This window comes from Embiotoca jacksoni, unplaced genomic scaffold, assembly GCF_022577435.1.
Source record: "Embiotoca jacksoni isolate LCO1_2020_lvr unplaced genomic scaffold, fEmbJac1.0.p SCAF_19, whole genome shotgun sequence".
NCBI lineage: Eukaryota > Metazoa > Chordata > Actinopteri > Embiotocidae > Embiotoca > Embiotoca jacksoni.
Window position 1 is genome coordinate 8,980,076 of NW_027185329.1, and position 20,477 is coordinate 9,000,552.

The following is a 20,477-nucleotide window of genomic DNA, read 5'->3' on the forward strand; positions in this document are numbered from 1 at the left end:
GTTGGTCCTGTTGACTCTCCATCCTCTCATTTTGTACCATTGTCTGTAATTTACCTCAGAGGCTCTCCTGCTATCGCGCCAGCAAACACACGGCTGAAATGAGGGATGAAAGGGCAATAGAATACTGATTAACTTTATAGTACCTGTTAAGCTGTGTTTTGTGTGTGTGTGTGTGCAGAGCACATTTGTGCAGGTGTTGGCATTCACAATTAGGGTACTTGATAGTAAAAGCCATGCTAATGCATACTTACGCATGCGCACACGTGCACGCGCGCACACGCACACGCACGCACGCACGCACGCACACACGCACGCACGCACGCACACACACACACACACACACACACACACACACACACACACACACACACAGACGACACACACTCATACACACTGAGTCGGTAGAGACGACAGAGGAGGGACGGGTCGACCAGATGGAGCGGCATGCTTCTTGCTGAGCGAGCTTGACGACAGCTGAACAGCTTGAGGTGTACAGGAGTGGCACACCATAAACACACACAGACACACAGACACACACACACGCACGCACGCACGCACGCACACACACACACACACACACACACACATACACACACACACACATATACTGCACGCACAAATACATTGACACATTACCTGGAGCATGTTTCTGTCGACAAACACAGATGTAACGTCACACACACGAACACATGGGCAGTAACACACATGCACTCATGTAGACAAACACACTCCATGACACATTCCATCAGACAGGGCCTTCAATCAAGCACTATTTATGTATAACTAAGAGCTATAGTGTCACTGCTAGTAATGGCTTATTGGCTTGCTCTCTGTCTAGCCAAGTGCCTAAAAACATATTGATAGCCATTTCCTCCCCTCTCCTTCTGTCCCTCTCGTCTTTTCCCACCTCTTCTCCCTCCCCTCTCCTTCCATTCCTCCCTTGCTACAAATCGTGACTCTCCAGTCAGCCTATTCCCTTAGCTGTGATTAGGGGCTTTGGATTCCAGCCTGCATGCATTTCAAGGCCTGGAGGCTTTGGAAGAACCAGCCGTCTCTTTCAATCCAATAAAGAAAGGCGAGTGAGGGTGATCCAAATATGCGAAGCGAGCAAGCGAACGACTTGTACACAACTCTTATGGTAAATAACCAAAACAAAAAGAAATGTAAAAAAGCGAGAGGAGAAAAAAAGAAAAAAAAAAAAAAGGGCCTCCTGGTTGAACGGAAGCCAGCACTCTTGCCTGGCGCCAAGAAGATGAGCAGCTTGGTGGTACAGCAGCCTGGCTCGGATGTCATATTTTTATGCTCTTTCTCTATTTTTGTTCACTCTTTCACTCCGTTGAAAAGATTAATTGGCATGGTAGCTGTGTAGTTCAAACTCCATAATGTTTCCCCATTATGTTTCTACTTCTGCCTCCCTGATGTTTTCATTTGAGCCTCAGAGGCATGTTGTCACTTAGCTGCAAAGCCTCCATGGCGTAGTGCAGATGCCTGAGAGGGCGCATGTTTTCTTTCCTTCTTTCACACGACTCGGCATGAAGTGATTTCACTGAGTTCCAGACCTGGTTGAAGGAGCGGAGAGTTTGTTAAACAAGTTTAAACTCATTTACCCACATGGCATTTCATCACAAGCTTGTTATGGAAGGCTGTAGACACACAGGGAGAAAAGTTGAAGTCTCACTTATCAATAAAATGCCAAACATAACTATGCTTTCCTTAGTAAACAGCACGGAGGATAGCATGTTACACAGACAACAGCCAAATTCACCTGATAAACTGTCTTTGTTCCCTTTATCTTCTGGTAACTATCTTATTCTTGGCCATTTGGTGCTGGACTAGGATTGAACCCATTCAGAAACTGAGCAATGTTAATTTCTGTAGCAGTTTGCGGACTGTAATTTTAAAATTGATAATGTACAGAAAATCGAATTGCAAACAAATTCATTAGAGTTTTCTGAAAATTCAAGTGAGCCTGCACATGCCTGTTCTCAGGATGACAAAGTAGAAGCATGTCAGGAGTTAGCAGTAATGCTGCTAATCAGAAAAGTATTACCTTTGTACAGTCATAGAGGAGGACCATGGCCACTGGATGCACTCATACATGTCAAAACAATGGCGGAAACCTTTTTTTTTTCTTTTGTCTTCGCTTGGGAACAGTCTGTGACTTGGCCTCTTCATACTTTTGTGTTTACCTCCTGGTAGCTCCTCAGTGGAGATCACAAAATGAGAATGCAGGCTGGGCCAAAAGAAGAATGAGTTCAGTTTGAGACACCAGTGGCCAAAACTTAGAGAAATCTAAGACCAAATGCTGTCAGACAAGTCCAAAACAATAGAAAATCTGTTGAGTCTGAGACCGAGGCTAGGACTGAGCTTGGTTATGGATGTGAAATGACTGTAATCCTTAACTGGATTAGAGAGTAGAAAACATTGCTGGTGTAGTTTAGGGGTTTCTTCCATCCCAGTCGTGGGCCAAGATTCTGTTGGTTTTCTCCAGCCGGTGTCATGTAAATCAGTGAAACTGAAAGGTTTCTGGTTTAATCCTGAGACAGGAAGGTCTGCCTGAGCTGTGAGCTTTAACGGCAACAGGAATTACAGTACCCACCATCACTGCCAAAATGCTCTTGAGCTAAATACTTAGTGCCCAAACTGCTGCATGAAGCACTGACACTGCAGTCTGAGCTCACCCAGGACTCTCCTGTCTGAGTCTCTCCCACACTCTCTGTCTGAATGTACATTGTTCTCCAGGTCACTGGGACTGGTGCTGCCACCACAGTCTCATCTGGGGCCAATATGACACATCCATGTGTCTCCAATAAACCAACCCCATCACTGAATCCCACCTCCTCACACCACCCTCCCATGGCTTTGTCTTCTTTCAATCAGGCTCATCTGCACTGGATGTGGTTTCCCCAGGACTCTCTCGCTCTCTCTCTCTCTCTCTCTCTCTCTCTCTCTCTCTCTCTCTCTGTGTGTGTGTGTGTGTGTGTTTGAAGGAGTACGAGTGTGTCTCCACTGTTACTTGTGTGATTTCTCCTTTATATTTTAATTCTGTATGTATACAAGGTTTCCTCTTTTGTCGAGCTCTCCCGCCACAGTCCTTCTACATGTGTGTACATATGTGCATGTTTGCATGTGTAGATATGTATATACAGGGAAGCGTATCACGATCCTTTGAAGTTACAGCAGAAGAGTCAAGCTCTCTCCCTCACTCTCTTTTCCCCTCAATCTTTTCCTCTCTGGCTCACGGCACAACAATACACAGCATGGGTGTGCAAGGCGCTAAAATGACAAACACAGAGAAAATAAAAGACAGCCCGACAGAGAGAAAGGGGTCTTGTTTATGCATTAGTTGCAGGACTTAAAAGCCCCCCCACCCACTCTACCACCACTTAAAATCAGCGTGGGTACTGCAGGCAGGAAAACAAACAAACCCGGCAACCTGCACCCACCCCATTGCTACTGGGGTGTTGCTGTTTTGAATACTGCCAAATAAATTACTTTTATGTTTTGAAGTCTCCTAAAAATATGGTATTTTATATGCATGTCATAGCATGGGTCTGACTCATACACACACACGCATATATAAGGTATGCAAAAAGTTGAGCGTATACAAGCGTATAAGAGTTGAATCAAGCAGGGATGGCTGGCTCGCTCACGGTGCCCTGCTGTGGAGGCATGTGTGGTGTAAAAAAAAAAAAGAGGTTTACCAGCTGTCTGACCTTTGACCTCACCTCAACACCCCGCCCACCCTCCTCAACTCCGATCCCTCGCTGGGCCCTCTGAAATTCATTCTCAAGTCAATGGCACCAGAATTGATGGAGTAGGGGTGTGTGTGTGTCTGTGTCTGTGTCTGTGAGGGTGGGGGGAGACGGGGTGTTTAAAAAGGATGGTGGTGGTGGTAGAGGGTCATTTGTCGGAGTGAAAAGGTCAGAGGGTGGACGGGTGCTCAGGGGAGTGATCGCCGACTTTGTAGACACTGCAGCGAGTGTGTGCATGTGCGCACACTCGTGAGTCTGAGAGGAAACATGTGGCCACTGCATGGACCTCGCGACTCATGTACTTTATCCGTGCGTGTGCGAGCCCCATTTCTTGGAAGCCCCATTGTGCTATCGTCTCTGCCTTTCTTCTGGCTTTTGCCCACGTGCATGCCTGTCGTCCACAATAACCTTCTGTCCGCCTCACAGTCAAACTCTTTATTCCAGCGGGTGGGAGTAAACAAGGCCCATCCACAGCACTAGCTCCGTGTTTCAATAAGTTATTATGGAGGAGTACATTAATTTGGATCATGCCACATTATTACCTCCCACTGAACCCCACTCCCCCCTCCCTCCCGCTCATACAGCATCTACTAGCCAACGGCTGAATGCAGGTCACATGACGCGGCTCGAGCCTCAGTGTTGGGCCAAAGGACAGAGGACTTTTTCACACTGGGGCTGTCAGATGGTTATCTACAAACACTAGGGGGATTTTCACATGGACATTTTTCCATTCTGGACTTCCAGTATTATCGATGCTGAAATGATCTGAATGTGTAGTTCTTCGTTTTAGTTTATTTGAAAGTCATTTTTGGCAGCTTACCTGCCTTGAGTTGTGTTTATATCGAAGAGTTGCAGCTGATGGTGATAATCTGCATGTGAAGAGTTTTAGGGGACATCTGTAAATTGTAGCTATAGAAAACAATCTGGCCTAAACTGCATGGAAACTAAAGATTTTTTTCCGTAATGTGTAATGTAATTTTCTTTTTGTTGAAATAGATTTTATTAAATTGGTACTGAAAAATCATTATTGAAGTCAAAGAATTGGTATCGGTAGGTGTTGAATGTTGTTTTTTTTTTAACAATACCGAGCTTCGATTAATTTTGTTCACAATTAATTTTGTATTTGATAAGTATTCGAGTTTGAAATTTCCACCCATCGCAAGTTACTGTGTTGAGGTCACTGTCCTTGAGTTAGTATTTTTTTTTGTATGGTAAAGATTTGTCATCAACATGAAACGAAATAATAATTTATTATAATTAAAAATGTTCACTTAATTATATCAAAAGCCAGATTGGATTAAAATCCGTCTTTTGTTGTTTGAATGCAAAGCAGCTTTCACAATTTCTCTATTCTAAAGGTTTGAAAGGGTGTGTTTGAGTACTTGTTTACTAGTTCTGTCGGTGTTTCTTTTTTTCTTTTTTCTTTCATATTATCTTTGGTGTTTCGTAGCACAGTGAAAAATAGAACTGGGTTTTTTTAGCAGGAAAGTTCCAAGTCCCATTTGCTGCTGTCTGTTCCGCAACTCTTTTTCAAAGTGGCTGTAAAAAACAGTTGTTTTTCCCAGGCTGCAGTGGTCCTGCTGGTGGCGGGACTGTCATGCGTGTACTGACAGGCAGAGAGACAGAGTGTGGGTCAACCTCGCCATCTGTCTCTGCTCTTTACAATGCTGTGGTGATTGACAGGGGTACAGACACTCCCTCTCACCTCCAGCCCAAGCAGGATCCACGCACACTGCTTTACTTGGTGACGTAATTGCTATGGTAGCATGTTTATCTTCTGTCTTGCACGTTGAACCATATAATCAGGTTCAGACTCACTTTAATCAAGCAAATGCAGCAATTTAAAGTCATTTGGGACATTAGTGCGGAGACATACAAGGTGAAATATTAAAGGTTTGTGTCTTCTGTGTGTCTCCAGCAGCATGTGTTCATTTGATGGTGGTGAAAAAGTGAATTTCTGGTGGAGAGCAACAATTTTCATGTTCACTCCTTTCAGTCAATAATCGGATAATAGCACTAAGAAGTGCAAATTAAAATGCACCTTTCCCTAATCACCCATGGAAAAAGTTTAATCTTAATTCTGGCTACTGAACTGAGGTTACTAAATACTATTTAGCCTGCTGATGGGTTTTGGCCCAGTTTCAGAAGCAAATTACCAGGATTAACTCCATTTTCAATTAATGCCCTGAAAAACGGAGCCTGAAAAAGATGACCGCACTTGATGAAGAGACGTCCTTTTTTTTTTTCTTTTTTTTTTTTTTTTATCAAGACAGCCAGGAGAGTTTGCCCCTGTGTATTATTTCGCATCAGTGTGTCTTTGCATAAGTGTGCCAGTTTGTATGCCTCTCTTTCTCTTTCCCGCTCTCAAAAACATACAAGGTTGATTAAAAAAAGCTGCCAGGATAAAAAAAAACAAAAAAAACTCTGGATATGAACCCCGAAGAAGCAGCCTCGTAAGCGCAAAAGATGCCGCCTCATATTATTTGTATTTGAATAATCACTATCAAAGCAGGTGAGAATTGCATTTTGAAACCTGAATTTGGAAGGAGACATGACGGACCCAAATTTATTGTAGATGGATGCTGCTGGCAGAGATCCCCGTCTATGTTTTTAAAAATAAATGAAAAAGAGGCAGGTGCATAAAGAGGCCCAAACACACAACACAGTATGTCCTTATATTTGTGGAAGTGAGAAAGCAAAATATTTGTTTTGACTGTTACCTGTGATTTCTGTCAATCAACATTGTCTTTCGACCTTCTCCATATTAAGCAGATAAAGAAACAATCTGAACTGTCACATGGCCTTGATGGTTTTGTGACAGAATATTCTTCTCCAATCATCTGACTTGGTGACTCTGTAGTGCAATGTGTATTTAAACAAGTACTTGTATGTATTATACCGAGCTCTTGTGGTGCTTTTCTTTTAGAAACATACAAAAAAGTTAAAAAAAGAACACTGTCTTTTAAATTTGAACTTTTTATTAAACAAAGGGCCAAACACATTTCCCAATTTCACTCGGTTGTGAATTTTGTAAACATGCCAGCAATCATTTTTGTTGTGTAGGTGTCACAGTTTTTCAAATGATATATATCTCATTTTGGAAAAGAAACTTCTCAAACCACACAGCAAATGTTACACCGTGAGCCCTGCCAATTATAGCGAGGAGTTTTGGAGACGTTTTCGAAACACCCTGGTCTGCCAGTCTTTCCTTCCTCTGCCTCCTACTCCATCACTTAGAATAATCTCATCCCCCCCCCCTCCCCTTATCCGCATCCCATTTCCAGAATGAATATGAAGCGTGCTTCTCCAGCTGTCCCAGCCGCCCTTCAAAAACTTCTCTCCCCCTCTTGTGGCAATTTTTAAAGGGCATTCAAGGCGCTGGCCAGTCGGTGTGATGCTTGTCTGACTCTATCGGCAGCCGGCCAAAAACTGATGTCACCCCTCCTTGATCCAGTCCTCCTAACCACCACTGTCTCTCTTGAACAACTGCCCCTTTATGTCCTGAACAGTCTCAACCCCCCCGCCCCCCCCCCCCCCGCCCCCACACACACACACCTTGCCTCCTCTCTTCAACTTCCAACTGTGACCTGTGCTGTGTCTTATAATTAAATGCCTCCTTCATACAGTATATAACATTTAGTGGTTCCCTCCCTTCCCCGGATTCTTCCTACCCAAGGTGATGGCTATCACAGACAGTGCCACCTGTAACCTTTTGGTCTTTATCATCGTTGGCAGCCAAGGCGAAACACCAGGGGAGGCAGAAAACAAATGTGTGTGTGGTGTGTGTGTGTGTGTGTGCGCGCATTTCGTCCGCCAACTTGTAGCGCCACAGTACAGCGAGGTTACACTGGTGACAGATAGTGCGTCACCCCTCAGTGGCAAATGAAATGGCTGTGCAATAAAGTCCGTATTTAGCCGGTCAGCTTGCTGCCCAAGCCTCCCAGCTGCCTATCCATTCGTGCCTGCTGCACAGCCCCGCTGTTTGCTGCTGTGCACTCAACCTCAACAGAGGTGGATTTCAGCTAAAAGCCTCACAGCCCTGGGTGTTTATTGGAAGGACAGTACTGCCTCATAATGTTCAGAGAAAACCCATTTCCTGCCGATCGAAGTCAGGGCAACACCGGGAGAAAGACAAAAGGTAGAAGATTCAGTGGGCTTGTGGTAATTTGGCCTCAAATCTTTTTGTAAACCTCTAGTTCCTTTTGGAAATCGACAATCAAAACATTCGAATTTTTTACTGAAATGCTGTAAAGGCTGCCTACACTGATGATTCTAAGCATTCAAAAGAGCAATTGAGTCTCCCGTAGTTGTGTAACTTTGTTAATGACCATTACTGTTCTGTGGTGTCAGGCCATCATTTCACAATTGCCTAGTTTTGCAAAAATCCTTGAGGGTATCTTCAGCCCTGCTTTGCAGCTAAATCTCCTTTGGACCGGAGCTCAAAAGGTTCTTAAAATCCCAAAGAAAGGTTACTGGGCTCCCAGTGGGATAGCAGATGGCCGGCACAAGGTGTCTTGAGGTGTCAAGCACTGTTTCTGGGCATGGGAGGTTGGGAACAGTTAAGGGCAAAGGCTCATGGGGAAAGCTACTCCAAGGACAGGTTGCCGGGGCAGGGCGTTCTGCATTCCCTTAATGAGTTCTACCCTACCTATGCAAACATCCTTCTCTTCTGGCAAAAAATAGGACTAAAATAGAAAACATATTATGATATGCAGAACAGTTTTGTCTGAAATTTCAAATGTCAAAATGTCAGTGGAGGTTGGATTCAGGGTTGCAGTATTTGATTGTGTTGTTCTGAGACGCTCTGGAGACCCTGGAGTTGCCATGTCTCTGCATGAGTGTTGTCCCTTCACATGAACTTACTACCTGTTGCATGATAATGATGGGAGCAATTTTTTTTTTCCAACTGTTACATTCACTGCAAGTTGAAGCAAAATGCTTAAAATGTTAACGTAACAAACCAGTTTCTACTTTCTACTCTATCTAAATTGTCCTTATGTAGGTGCTTTTCCTACCACTGAGGCTTCCCCACAAGGGTTTAATGACAGGTGCACCTTATTTTGAATCCCGTCGACACTGATCTCTCCGAACGTAGCGGATGGCAACAAAAGATTGAAGCTAGGAGGTAGATACACACTGGGGCATTTACATAATAGTCCTGCAGATCCATGCAAATTCATGTGATTCCCCACCAAACATCTGCAATGCAAGCATAGTTTAGTATGCATGAGTTCAGGGGAGGGAGGGAGGGAGGGAGTGGAGAGAGAGAGAGAGAGAGAGAGAGAGAGGAAATGAGGGAGAAGGGAGAAAAATAAAACAGAGATAGAGGATCGGGAGGATGTCTACTCTGATCAGGGGGATATGTTTAGAAGACTAACACACCTTTCCTTCACTCATGCATCCCGCAGTAGATTTTGCCTTAAGATGTATAATATTCTGACGCAAGAAGCGAAAAATGTGGAGGGAGGTGAGCGTGTGTGTGTTTGGTTGGCGTCTGTGCTTACCAATGATACGTGGAATCAATACTGTGAGGTTTTCAGCATGTTAATAACAGATGGTTGCTCGAGACTTGTTTTTTTTTGTTTAGCTGGGGTTGAAGCATGTGCGTGTCTGGTATACCTCTGGTCCTCATAAAGACAGACTCAATTACTCACAGATACAGACAGACACAAACAAATAAATTAAGTTGTCACGCATGATTACACAAATGTGCGTGTACAATAACAGCACAAATAAAAGAGGGTCTTAAAAATCGCCTGCATACACACTGTTTATGCTCAAATAAATATGCAAACGCCATAAATACACACTTAAACATACGTGCTAATGAACACGCATGCACATTCCCCGGTCATAGCATACGCACTGTAATAAAGCGGATGGACCTGCATCTCTCATCTTTGTGCTGTTGGTTCTCTGTAAGGTATGAATCAATGAAAGGCAGTAAACTGGTTGAGGTAAAAGCTTGTAGCCCGCGGCTGACGCATAAAAACTTCATCTAAGGTGAAAGACTGCAGAGCGAGAGACAGCAGCTGAAGGCTGCACATAAACAGCAGAGTGTAGAGAGGATCATGAAAGAGGTAGTATTGGCTTGAAAATTAGTAGTTTTCCATCATCCTCGAACAGAAAATGGCATAATTGAGTCCAGTTATTTTTTTTTGTAACAAGCAGCAACTGCAGCAGCACCATTGTTTTTTCTTTCAAATCAAAAGTCAATGACAAAATGGGATTTCATATAATTTGTATTGATTATATGTCAAACTGAACATTTTCGAAAGCAGAAAATATTGCCTGAGAAAATTACATTTTTCTGCTGGAAGTGGAAGTTCAGACGGTTTGAAATCTTTGTTTTGTAGGAGGTTAAACTGTCACAGTGGCCTTCAGATAAGCATTGTTTCAGAATAATTGAAATAGCCCTGGTCAGGCCTTTGATGTAGTTGGGAGGTATTGTACAAGAATGCTGATGTTATGTCAGTAATTCCTCTCAGTTGAAGAAAATTAAGAAAAAGGCCTCGGGTCCTTTCACATGTACTGTATAGAAAAATAATAGCTGTCCTTGGCTGGATGTAGCATTCACATTAGCTGCTAAAGTACTCGGAGGTTCAGTGATTCTAAAAAAGGCAGACAGCCTTTTGTTGTGCTGTTCTGATGGCAACATTTTGCAAAGACTACACACTGCAATGTTGTTTCTTTTGTATTCATTATTACGATGTGTTGCAGTTTGCTGACTTTTCTATATCAGTTTGCATCAACTTCCATTAAGTTCTTCATAAAGTAGAAGAACCAGTGTCCATCCATGTACAATACCAAAAATGTCCCTGCAACTGGGAGTCACTGTAAGCACAGATTGTTAGTGTCCTGGAGCCCAAAAGAAATTACATGTTGTTGTTAGACACTCTAGAAACCAGACAATTCATGAATAACTCAGTCCTTCACAAAGCCCCAAAGTATGCTTTTTTGGACTGGATAAACACTGAAAATATTATTCTTTTTGAAAGTCTAGACATCAAACTCTCAGTTTTGATTTTCCAGCCCAACCAAACTGTGATCGTTTTATCCATGTGTGTGAAGTGAGCTTACTGTTCATTTCATAAAAGGGATTATTAATGTGGTCCCTCAGGTGATAAGTAGTTTTTCTCACTGTAAATACAGCCTCACATCTTCATAGTGTCTGCAAGTGTGTGTTTATGACAGTAACTGTAACACTACATGTGTGCATGAGTGGATTAAAACAGCTTGGTGCCTTGAAGTTGCGGGTTTTCTGGTCTCTTGATGAGAAATTTGTGTATACATACCTGTACCTTCTTTCACTTTGAAGGATTCAATCCTTCTTTTTGAGGTTTGACTGGTCCCGCTCTCATTTCATGTTTATGGCGCAAATTCCCATCTCCCCTTCCTTTCAGTGCCTTTCTCAATCTCAGTAATCAAATACGTTAGTATCAATATTGCATTGAGAAACGAGCTGAATTTAAAGCTTGACCACGTCAAAGTGAGAGTCCCTGATAGCCAGTGACTGCCACCGCTCAGTGGAAATTGTGCTGCCATTTTGGCTGTAATTACTGAAACCTGGCACCGGGTTAATATCTGGAGTGATGGGCAGTTTACACGGGAGATAAAAGTTCTAGATTCAAAATATATTCATAGCCCCTCAGTGAGAATAGTTTAGAGTTTAATGAATAGATTTTGGAAGGTTTTTCATTTTAATCAAATAATGAGCAGCTCCATTTCATTTCTTTTATTAAAGGTGTTTTAAGTACCAAGTTTAACACGCTATTGTGATATTATTATATTATTGTCAAATAAATGTTTATGATTTGCATATTGTCAAGTGCAAAACAGCATAGGCATCCAAGTGGAGTTACACTTAAAGCATTTAAATCCATTATTCATTAGGGCTGGGTGATATATTGATATATTATCATATCTTGATATGAGATAAGATATTATATCGATGAATTTAGGCATATCTTAATATCGTGATATGGTATAATTGTTGTATTTTCATGGTTTTAAAGGCTGCATTACAGCAAAGTGATGTCACTTTCTAAAATTACCAGACAGTTCTAGGTTTAATTTCTTTGTAAAAGCAGCAGCAGTCATCCCAATAATATTGTTGCAGGAATAACAATATTTATAATAAAATATTGTCATATTTGAGTTTTGCCCTTTAATTCTCTCACCTTTTGAACCTGGTTTAGTAGGTCAGCATCTAGTAGAAATATGCTTAACTTACTTACATTAACCTTTGAGCAACTGTACTTGACACATGGAAGCTTATAAGAGTCGTAGCTCAATGCAAACTTAAACTAACGTCCATAATGTGGAAGTAACAATTAGAAGATGTATTTCTGCCTTTCACTTGTTACATGATGCAACGAGGCATTGAACGTTGTTTTGCTGGGTTAGCATGCGTGTTGTAAACTGCAGTGCAGCGGTATGCAGTGCTTTCCCTTCCCTCATCAGCTTCACCATTACAAACCGTTGCTAAATATCTGAATTGCAAGTAGTTACAGTCGTCCAAGTTGCAATGAAACCTGTAAAACCTGATCATTAGCGGTTTCCTCTCCATCACAACCTGTAATGTGGAAGCAGCTGAAGGTTTATCAATCGATTGGCCTCTGAGCTGGCATCGCCCAGAATGCTAAATACTCTATCCTACCTCTGCCCCGCGACTGGAGGGAAAGTGATGAATGCTTTTAGCAAGAGTTGACAAGTATTCACACGGAGGTGCTAATAGCTGGAGAAACATGCTGTGCTTTCCATTTCTCATCTTTCTTTAGAGCAAAGGACTGCTTGATACCATTTTCAGACAGCAGACGCACGCATGACACGGGTCTACAAAGAGCGCCTTCTAACCCCATTGGACCCATTTACCCTGCGTCTCGCTGTCAGCCAATCTGCAGTGGAGTTCCACACGTCAATGACGAACCTGACAGTCAGACTAAAGTATATCCAATAATGATCAGGTGATAATTAAGTTTGGAGAAGTTTTAGCTTCCCATATCCCTAAAGCACGTGTTGCCGTCTATTTATCTTTCTATGTCAAATTTCTACCTTCGATGTACATTTCAGAAAAGCAGGCAGTGTGTGCGGTTAAACTAGGGCCCACACATGGTCTCGGGTGACGTTTAGTGCGGCTGTTCAACAACAATAGCTCTTGTAATTGTATTGTGAAGTTTATATAGCAACCAGAGGTGGAGATAGAAAGCCATGCCCTAAGGGTAGGGCCATAAATCATAACCTAGGTGTCTTGTGAGCAGAGCAAGAGAGTACATTCCCCACGGGCACGCCAGATACCTACACCAATGTTTACAGTCAGAACAATAGGGGCATCGTTCATAAGTCCCCCAGACAATTTGATACTCCAGTCTCTCTATTCATGTTTCTGACTTTCCCTCCGTTCTCACCAATGACATCACCTGTCCTGCAGGCCGAGAGAAAAAAAAAAAAAAAGGAAAGAAAAGAAAAGAAAAGAAAAAAAAATCAAACAAGGAAACACATGCTGGTCGTGTGCGTGTATAGTGTTGTGTTGAAAGATGAGCCGAGCTTCTGAAAAACACCCACCCTTTCTTTGGCATGGTGTTGCCACAAAAGATCTATTGTTGATCTCTCCCTTTGAGTTGTTGGAAGTGCGCCTGTGTCACGTGTTGTTGAATTTCTCTATTGAAATTATTTGAAGAAAACATAAAAAAGTGTACTTGGGAGTGAATGGATTTTGTGTCATTTGTGGCTTTTTCTTTATGTGTTAGTGGTTTTATTTTCAGTGTGCCTGCAGCTGCGTGTGTCTGCTGTGTTTTTTTATGCCAGTTGAAGAGCCTGGTCCAGTAGTTGTGGGGGGTGGGGCACTTTTATACGCCTGCTGTCTGAGGTGCTTGGTTACACTGCAATTAAGCTGTGTTTTTTTGGCTCTCACAAGGCCACAGTCAAAAACCCAGCCCTGTAAAACCTCAGCCAAACACTAACCTTGTTAACCCTTCTGACAATCAAAAAGTTTTAGTTAAGGTTATTTTATTTTGTTTAAATTATGTTTTTATTTATTCATTTTTTTCCCCATTGAACTCAAGTGATTTAAATTGTTGTAAATCAAGATCAAGTCAATGTTGCCCTGAGTTGATGGCTGAAATAACTGAAAACATAATGTAATAAAAATGTACTTTACATATAATTATGTGAGCGAGCTATTTTCTAAACTAATATATTATAGATATAAATGATCTATAGATGTGTTGCTATTTGTGAAGTACATTGCGTTCATGTTTCAGCCACTACACTCTTGTCTCAGCCAACTTGCAGTGTGTAGTAGTTGAGGATTTTATGACGTGTTCAGGAACAGTTTGAAAGTGACTTTTTCAAGGATCAAAGCAGTAAACCTGCTTTGACAGAATATCATCTTTAACCTCCAGGTTACTGAGAATTTTTTTTTTAAATACCGATAAACTGCACACTGTCTGCACAGTTTGTACTATTGTACCCGGTGGTACCCACCTAGAGGGCAGGTAATTAATCTCCCTTCTCGAGAATCGTCTTCACCCCTCATGTAGGCTCAGCTGAGCAGCGGCATCCCTGGAGCTTGGAGGAGTTCATTGTCTTGCACAAGGACACTAAAGCAGGGCAGGTCCTGGCTGACACGGGGGCTTGACCCTTTTCTCTTTTGATCTGAGTCCTCTGAGAAAAGACGGTTTTTGAGTTTTCATGCTCGCAGCTTGATTGCTAAGACAGACAACGCTTTTCTGTTCAGGTGTCCTTGAGCGTGACAACGAAGCATCTCTTCAACGCGTACCTGCTCCCGCATTTCTGTGCAAGTGAAAGTGTGTCAGAGTAAACATCATTGCACATTAAAATAAAAGAACATACTCATTAGATTCATGTCGTGAATCACTCCCCCTTCTCTCTTTGTCTCTTTATTCATTTCTTTTTAATTAAAGAGTATGTATAACCGCTTGGTGGTGGCTCTGTTCTGCGCCAGCCATATCAATGAGACAGCTAGAGCGGGTGTGTGTGTGTGTGTGTGTGTGTGTGTGTGTGTGTGTGTGTGTGGGGGGGGGGGGGGGTTGGTGTCATCCCTGGTCCCGCTGTGTAGCTTGGGGGATTAATGGCAATTTGACTAAAACAAAGAGACGACGCCTGGAATTTCATTGGGTGCCTGTGTAATTACAAGGCAATAAGATAAGCAAATAAGGACAAGATCAGGCGATTAGGGACAGAAAAAAAAGAAGAAAAAAAGAAGAAAGAAAACAGTGACCGCCCTGCTAATTAAGGGATGTGAGGAGATGCTGGTTGTGAGACGGGAAGGTTACAGGTTTGGGGCGATGTGACACTTTTGCTTCCAGTACCGTCGCTGACGTCTGATTACCTTTGCCTCCATTTATGTGTCAGCAGCAATGGGAGGTTGTGAAAAGTGCTGCAGAGTGTCACAGTCTGTGTGTTTATCAAAAGTCATGTGTCCTGTTGATGTGAGCGAAACCACCACCTCGCAAGTGAAAGTGCTTCTTCCTGAGTGTGTCCTGTCAAATGCTCAGAAATCAAACGTATAGTTTAGCACCATTTCATGTTTCTTCTCCCATCTAGAACTCTTGCAACAAATGAAATTATGATGTTTCTTCACTGTCTCAGCATGCCAATGCTATAAGTAATCGTTTGTCTATTTATGTTGTTTCAGTCATACGCGTAGAGTATTTTGTAACAAACATCTGACTTAATATATGAATGCAGATAACTACGGTCTTTGCATGAATTATATAAAAAAAAAAAATCAAAACAATTATAATTTATTGTTCTGTTTCTGTTGTTTTTGCAGAGTGCCAAGCCATCCTGCGTGAAGACCCCGAACTTCCGTGCGCAGTCTGGGCCTCGGCTCTCCGGCCAGGTCAAAGATCAGTCCCACCCTGCCCCTCCCTGCCCCCCTTTCCCTACCGGAGCCAAGATGGCCACCAGTGGTGCCCCTCGCCTCTCCTTGCCACTCCTGCTGCCTGTGACAACCCTGCTGCTATCACTGCTGCTCACCGGCTCCCACGCCTTATGTAAGTATCTGCACGTTCAACGACTACGCTACCACTGATAACTGTCCTATGCAATGCCACTGAGAGGTTCATCATTCATATTCATGTTGCAGAAATGTGGCAGATAGCTGTGGAGATGCTTCAACCGCTTTTTGCTGCTCTCTCCTTTGGTTTGTTTTTAGAGTGCTTATAAAAGCCTGCGTTTCCTATGGATATTTATAATTGTTGTTATGTTAATTCATTTTTAAGACAGTGAACTCTCAAAATATTTACCATTTAGACACGATGTCTGTCTTCATATATTGCCCTCCATAACTTCCCATGTTAGTTACAGGGGATCGTCAGTAGTCTCTTATCCCGCCCTGTCAACTCCTGTTTAGGATTTGTTCTGCACCATTTCCCCCTTAAGATGGGCTTAGAGCAGCAATAAGGAGACAAAACAAGGAGGAGGCTCTGCAGAGAAATACAACAAGAGTGGTGGCGAGGTGGGGAGGCTCCCCCGTGGGTTTCATTGTTTGTAAATCCTGCATGTGTGTGTGAGTACGTATCAGACTTATGTATGTATTCAAAGGGAAATGTGTGTTCGTCTTTGTGTGTGCCATTGACAAGGCAGTGGCTGTATGGGTGAACACGTGTTAGCCGACTGTACATCCCTCACTGTACACAACACGCAAATGATGCATGTTTACCTCGGTAACGTAGCTGATGTATTGCACGTGTCCGTGGAAACGGCATCGTCTCAATTTGATCGGACCTACATCTTTCACCTCGCTCGCTCTATCTCCTCCTTCATCTCAGCTTTGACATTCAGCGAGTTTATTCTCTGTGGTTCATGGTAATATAGGGACCACTTGATTTTTTTTTTTTTTCATGTTGCAACAGAGCTGTCTACCTTTAATTGCATGGTGGTTTGAGTGTCTGGTAGCATAATTGGAGATCCTTCCAGCTCAGCTGGCAACAAAAAAAAGAAAAAAGAAAAAAAGAATCTGTGAAATCGCTCTCAGACAGATGTCAAACAGATGTCTTTGTTCTCTCCCTTTTTTTTTTTGCCTTCTCTGTCTGACTGACACGAAGGCCACACACTTGTGCAGAGGGAAAGTAAAATAAATGTGTAAAACCTCATCCTCTAATCGCGCTGCCTATTAGAATGTCCTCGTCTTCTGCTCACTTGTGTGTGAGGACTCAGTTTCTCTCCCGCACAGCCTCTGTTTGCTCACCCTGGTTTAAATAACATTCAGTGCAGTCTGCTTCATCTTTGATGGAGATTAGCTTCCCCTCTCTCTCTCTCTCTCTCTCTCTCTCTCTCTCTCTCTCTCTCTCCCTCGCTCTTACATCAGTAGCGCTCTCTCCCCATCTGTCAGTATCTGCCAGTCTTTGTCTACTCTGTCTGTAGATATGATTGCTGTTTTTGTCGGGCTGTCTCACTCTGCGTTATTGTCTCTTTCTCATGTTCACACTTTGTTTCCCCCCCACAACTCCCCCCACCCCCTTTCCCTCCTCCCCCCAATCCCCTCCCTTCTTTTTGGCACACACTCGCACACACTGTCCCGCTCGCTCTGCTCTTCCTTCTCATCTCTTTCGGGGGTCACACAGCAATACCTCACCATTATGTCTGGAAATATATGCACACGCGCACAGACTGCCTTCCTTTTAACTCGCTCTGATTATCTTTCACCCTCCCCCCCTACCCTCCCATGCGTGGACACTTACACAAACACACACACACACACACACACACACACACACACACACACACACACACACACACACACACACACACACACACACGGTTGTCCAATTATTTTCACTACCACTTTGTGGACTGAAAGGATGCCACCGTTTTGCAGAAAAGCCCATCTGAAAGCATGATGTCATCTCTTCCTCTAGCACCCCTTCCTCCCTCCCTCCCGCCCCCCCTCCCGCTCTCTCTCTGTCTCTCTCTGCTCTCCATTCCTTTTATTTACACTCATAAATCACAGCGAGAAGGAGACATTTTTAATCAAAAGAGAAAGAAATATGGCTCAATAAATCCTGCCACCCCAACCATAATAATGCCCTGCTTGTGTGTACGTCTATATTTGTCTGCACGTTTGCATACGTTCGTGATAAGGTACATGCACACACACGTGTGTGTGCGCACAAAGGCGGAATTATACTAATGTGTGGAGTGTCACCTGAGCGTTGTTGTAGGTGTCTATAGCACATTGATCGAGTTATAGGACTAAAGCGTGTGTTGAAGCACGGCTATAAAACTAGCTGGCAGTGACATTCATTTATATTATGAGATAAAACAAGAGTAAATTTGCTTACATTTGATATATGCAATTTTTGTATTGTTTGTTTGTGCCTCTTTTAGCTCAAACATCTCTTTCAAGTGTCATTAAATAACAACATGTAAGTTCTGACACCCAGTCACCACAAACATAAAGATAAATATGAACATAAATATTTAATCCGACAAAATAATTGTCTCAATCGCTCACTGATAATACAACCAGTACACCAATGACAATATAATAATAATACATGATTCATCAACTATTGAACTATTTATAGATTTTCTGTAAAACTGCAACACAGAGTGCCTTTTAGTCCTGATTAAAGGAAACAATGGATCCAACTTAGACCGAGCATGTCTGAAAGTTGTAGATGTAAAATATATAAATAAGAATATTTGACAGTACTGGTTTAAAAGAACAATTGAATTTTCTAATTTAACTATTTGTGTTTCTTTAAAGCGGCTGCTTAAAAAACCTTTCTGTGAATACTGAAATTACTGAAGTTATTAGAAGTGTGAATACAATCTTGTACTATCATTTATTTTGGATGCATGACCTGTGGGGTATTCACATTTTATCACCTTGTCCCCCCCGCTCTCCTCTTTGCTCCTCATGAAGGCTGCAGCTGATGTGAACTTCTGCTTCAGTAGTGATTGCACACAACTCGTATCTTGCTTTTATTGTGGAGTCCCACTTTGAACAAACTTGTGCTCTAAAGGCTGTGCCACTATTAATAATTCTTATTAATAAATCCTTAAGTTTTGTCATCTGGTTTTAAACGACACATGGTCTGTTCTGCTGAGAGCTGAGAGGTACAACAAGAAGCACTATTTTGTATATGAAGAAGAGGTGCTGTCCTTTATCTGCCTGTTTACTTTTATGATGCCTACATTTAATATTTTCTTCACTCGAGGGAAAGAGACGGAACTTGTTCATTCATTTTTCAACATGTGGCGTTTTCTTGTCTTGTCTTGAGTTAAGTGGTGCTGCCTTGCAATATTTATTTGTGTTTAGACTTTTTGGACAGGTATCCCGGTTTGTTTGTCGTCATTATTTCTGGTTCCTTCCTCATCACTTCTTCCTCCTCCTTTCTTTTAGCCGTTTAGAGTTCTCAACAGTAGCATTGTTGGCAAAGCACTCCTAATAGTAGTTGGCCCAAACTCACAATGATGTGGAGAGAGTATTAAATTATTTATATTCCTTTGAAACTGCCAATTGGCAAAAATGAAGCTCCTTAGTGCAGCCGTTATTTTCGGTGTTCTTGTTCCCTACATCTTTGTCCTTCTCTATAGCTCTTTGTCTTTCCTTCTGCTTTACTCACTCTTTATTTTTTCCAGACAAATTATGTTTTTAACCAACACTGTCAAGTTAATTCTGTTAAATTCAATTTAATGTGTTCCCTGCTGTTGCATGCTGGGCCGCATGTTTTACTTTATGCTCCTTTTTTTTCTCTCTCCCAAATGAGAAGAAAACAAGTACATTTTTAATTGAGTTACGGGCATGAATCTCTGCCTCATGTAGCCTGTTGGTGCAGACTGAAGGTTGAATTTTCTGAGCTGTACACTTAGAAATGGCAGAGGGAAACAGTTTCATTTAGTGGTGCAAGAAACAATTTTTCTTTGTAATAAGTATATTTTAGAAAAACATTTGAGCTCGACCGATTGTGGATATTTTGGGGCCAATGTTGATGCCAATATTAGGAGGATAAAAGATTCTGATATTACATTTTTTTTTTTTTTTATCAAACACTCGTGATAAAGATATGTAATGGAGGCAGGATATATACGAGAACAAATAAAAATTGTAATGTAAAATATCAGGGCAGTAGTATCAGAAAAAGGCCTTTATCATAAATGATTGTATTGAAGTGTACCTCGAAATGCACTGTTTTGGTCATCACAGTGGATCAAAGAGCTGTCCTCCAAAATTACAGCCCCTGTGATAATGCTTCTATCTTTTCCTTCATGCCATCATCTCTCTTTCTTAGCCTCTTTTCAGTAACATGCTCCAGTAGTTTGAGCGATGTTCTATGAACTCAATTTGACAGAACAATGCAAGAGATTGAAGTGTGTGAAAGGTGCTATCCCTCCCTGTTTTTTTTTCTTCCAGGAGAAATAACTTCAACACATCAGTTAGGTGGATTTTAAAATTCTAATAAATCCACCGCTTTGATGAGAAAGTTTAGATCTTCAAAGGGTTTTGAATCCCCCCCAAAAAATACAGATATTCCTTGATGCCATGTTGGTCCAATAAATTTTAAAACCTTCTTTTTGAGACTGCGAAGGTGGAGGCTTTTTTCTTGGATAGAACTTTACTTGGATTTAAATATAGAGGAAGATACAATATTAATTTTTTTGGTGTCTCATGTTTTGTTTTCAGTGGAGCAAAATGACGCCTCGTTTGTCTCCACTTTCTTTATTCTCTTGTCGTTTGTATTGATCAGA

General features: G+C 42.1%; 1 protein-coding gene across 7 annotated transcripts in view; it reads left to right on the plus strand.

The window, feature by feature from the left end:
• Positions 1-20,477, plus strand: part of ptprsa (protein tyrosine phosphatase receptor type Sa) — a 228,639-nt gene that overhangs the window by 85,582 nt on the left and 122,580 nt on the right. For all 7 annotated transcript variants that reach the window (XM_069153384.1, XM_069153386.1, XM_069153385.1 and 4 more), the window contains exon 3: positions 15,553-15,775. In XM_069153384.1, coding sequence (XP_069009485.1) covers positions 15,679-15,775 — 97 coding nt within the window. In that variant the 5' untranslated portion in view covers positions 15,553-15,678. The remainder of the gene's footprint in view (positions 1-15,552; positions 15,776-20,477) is intronic.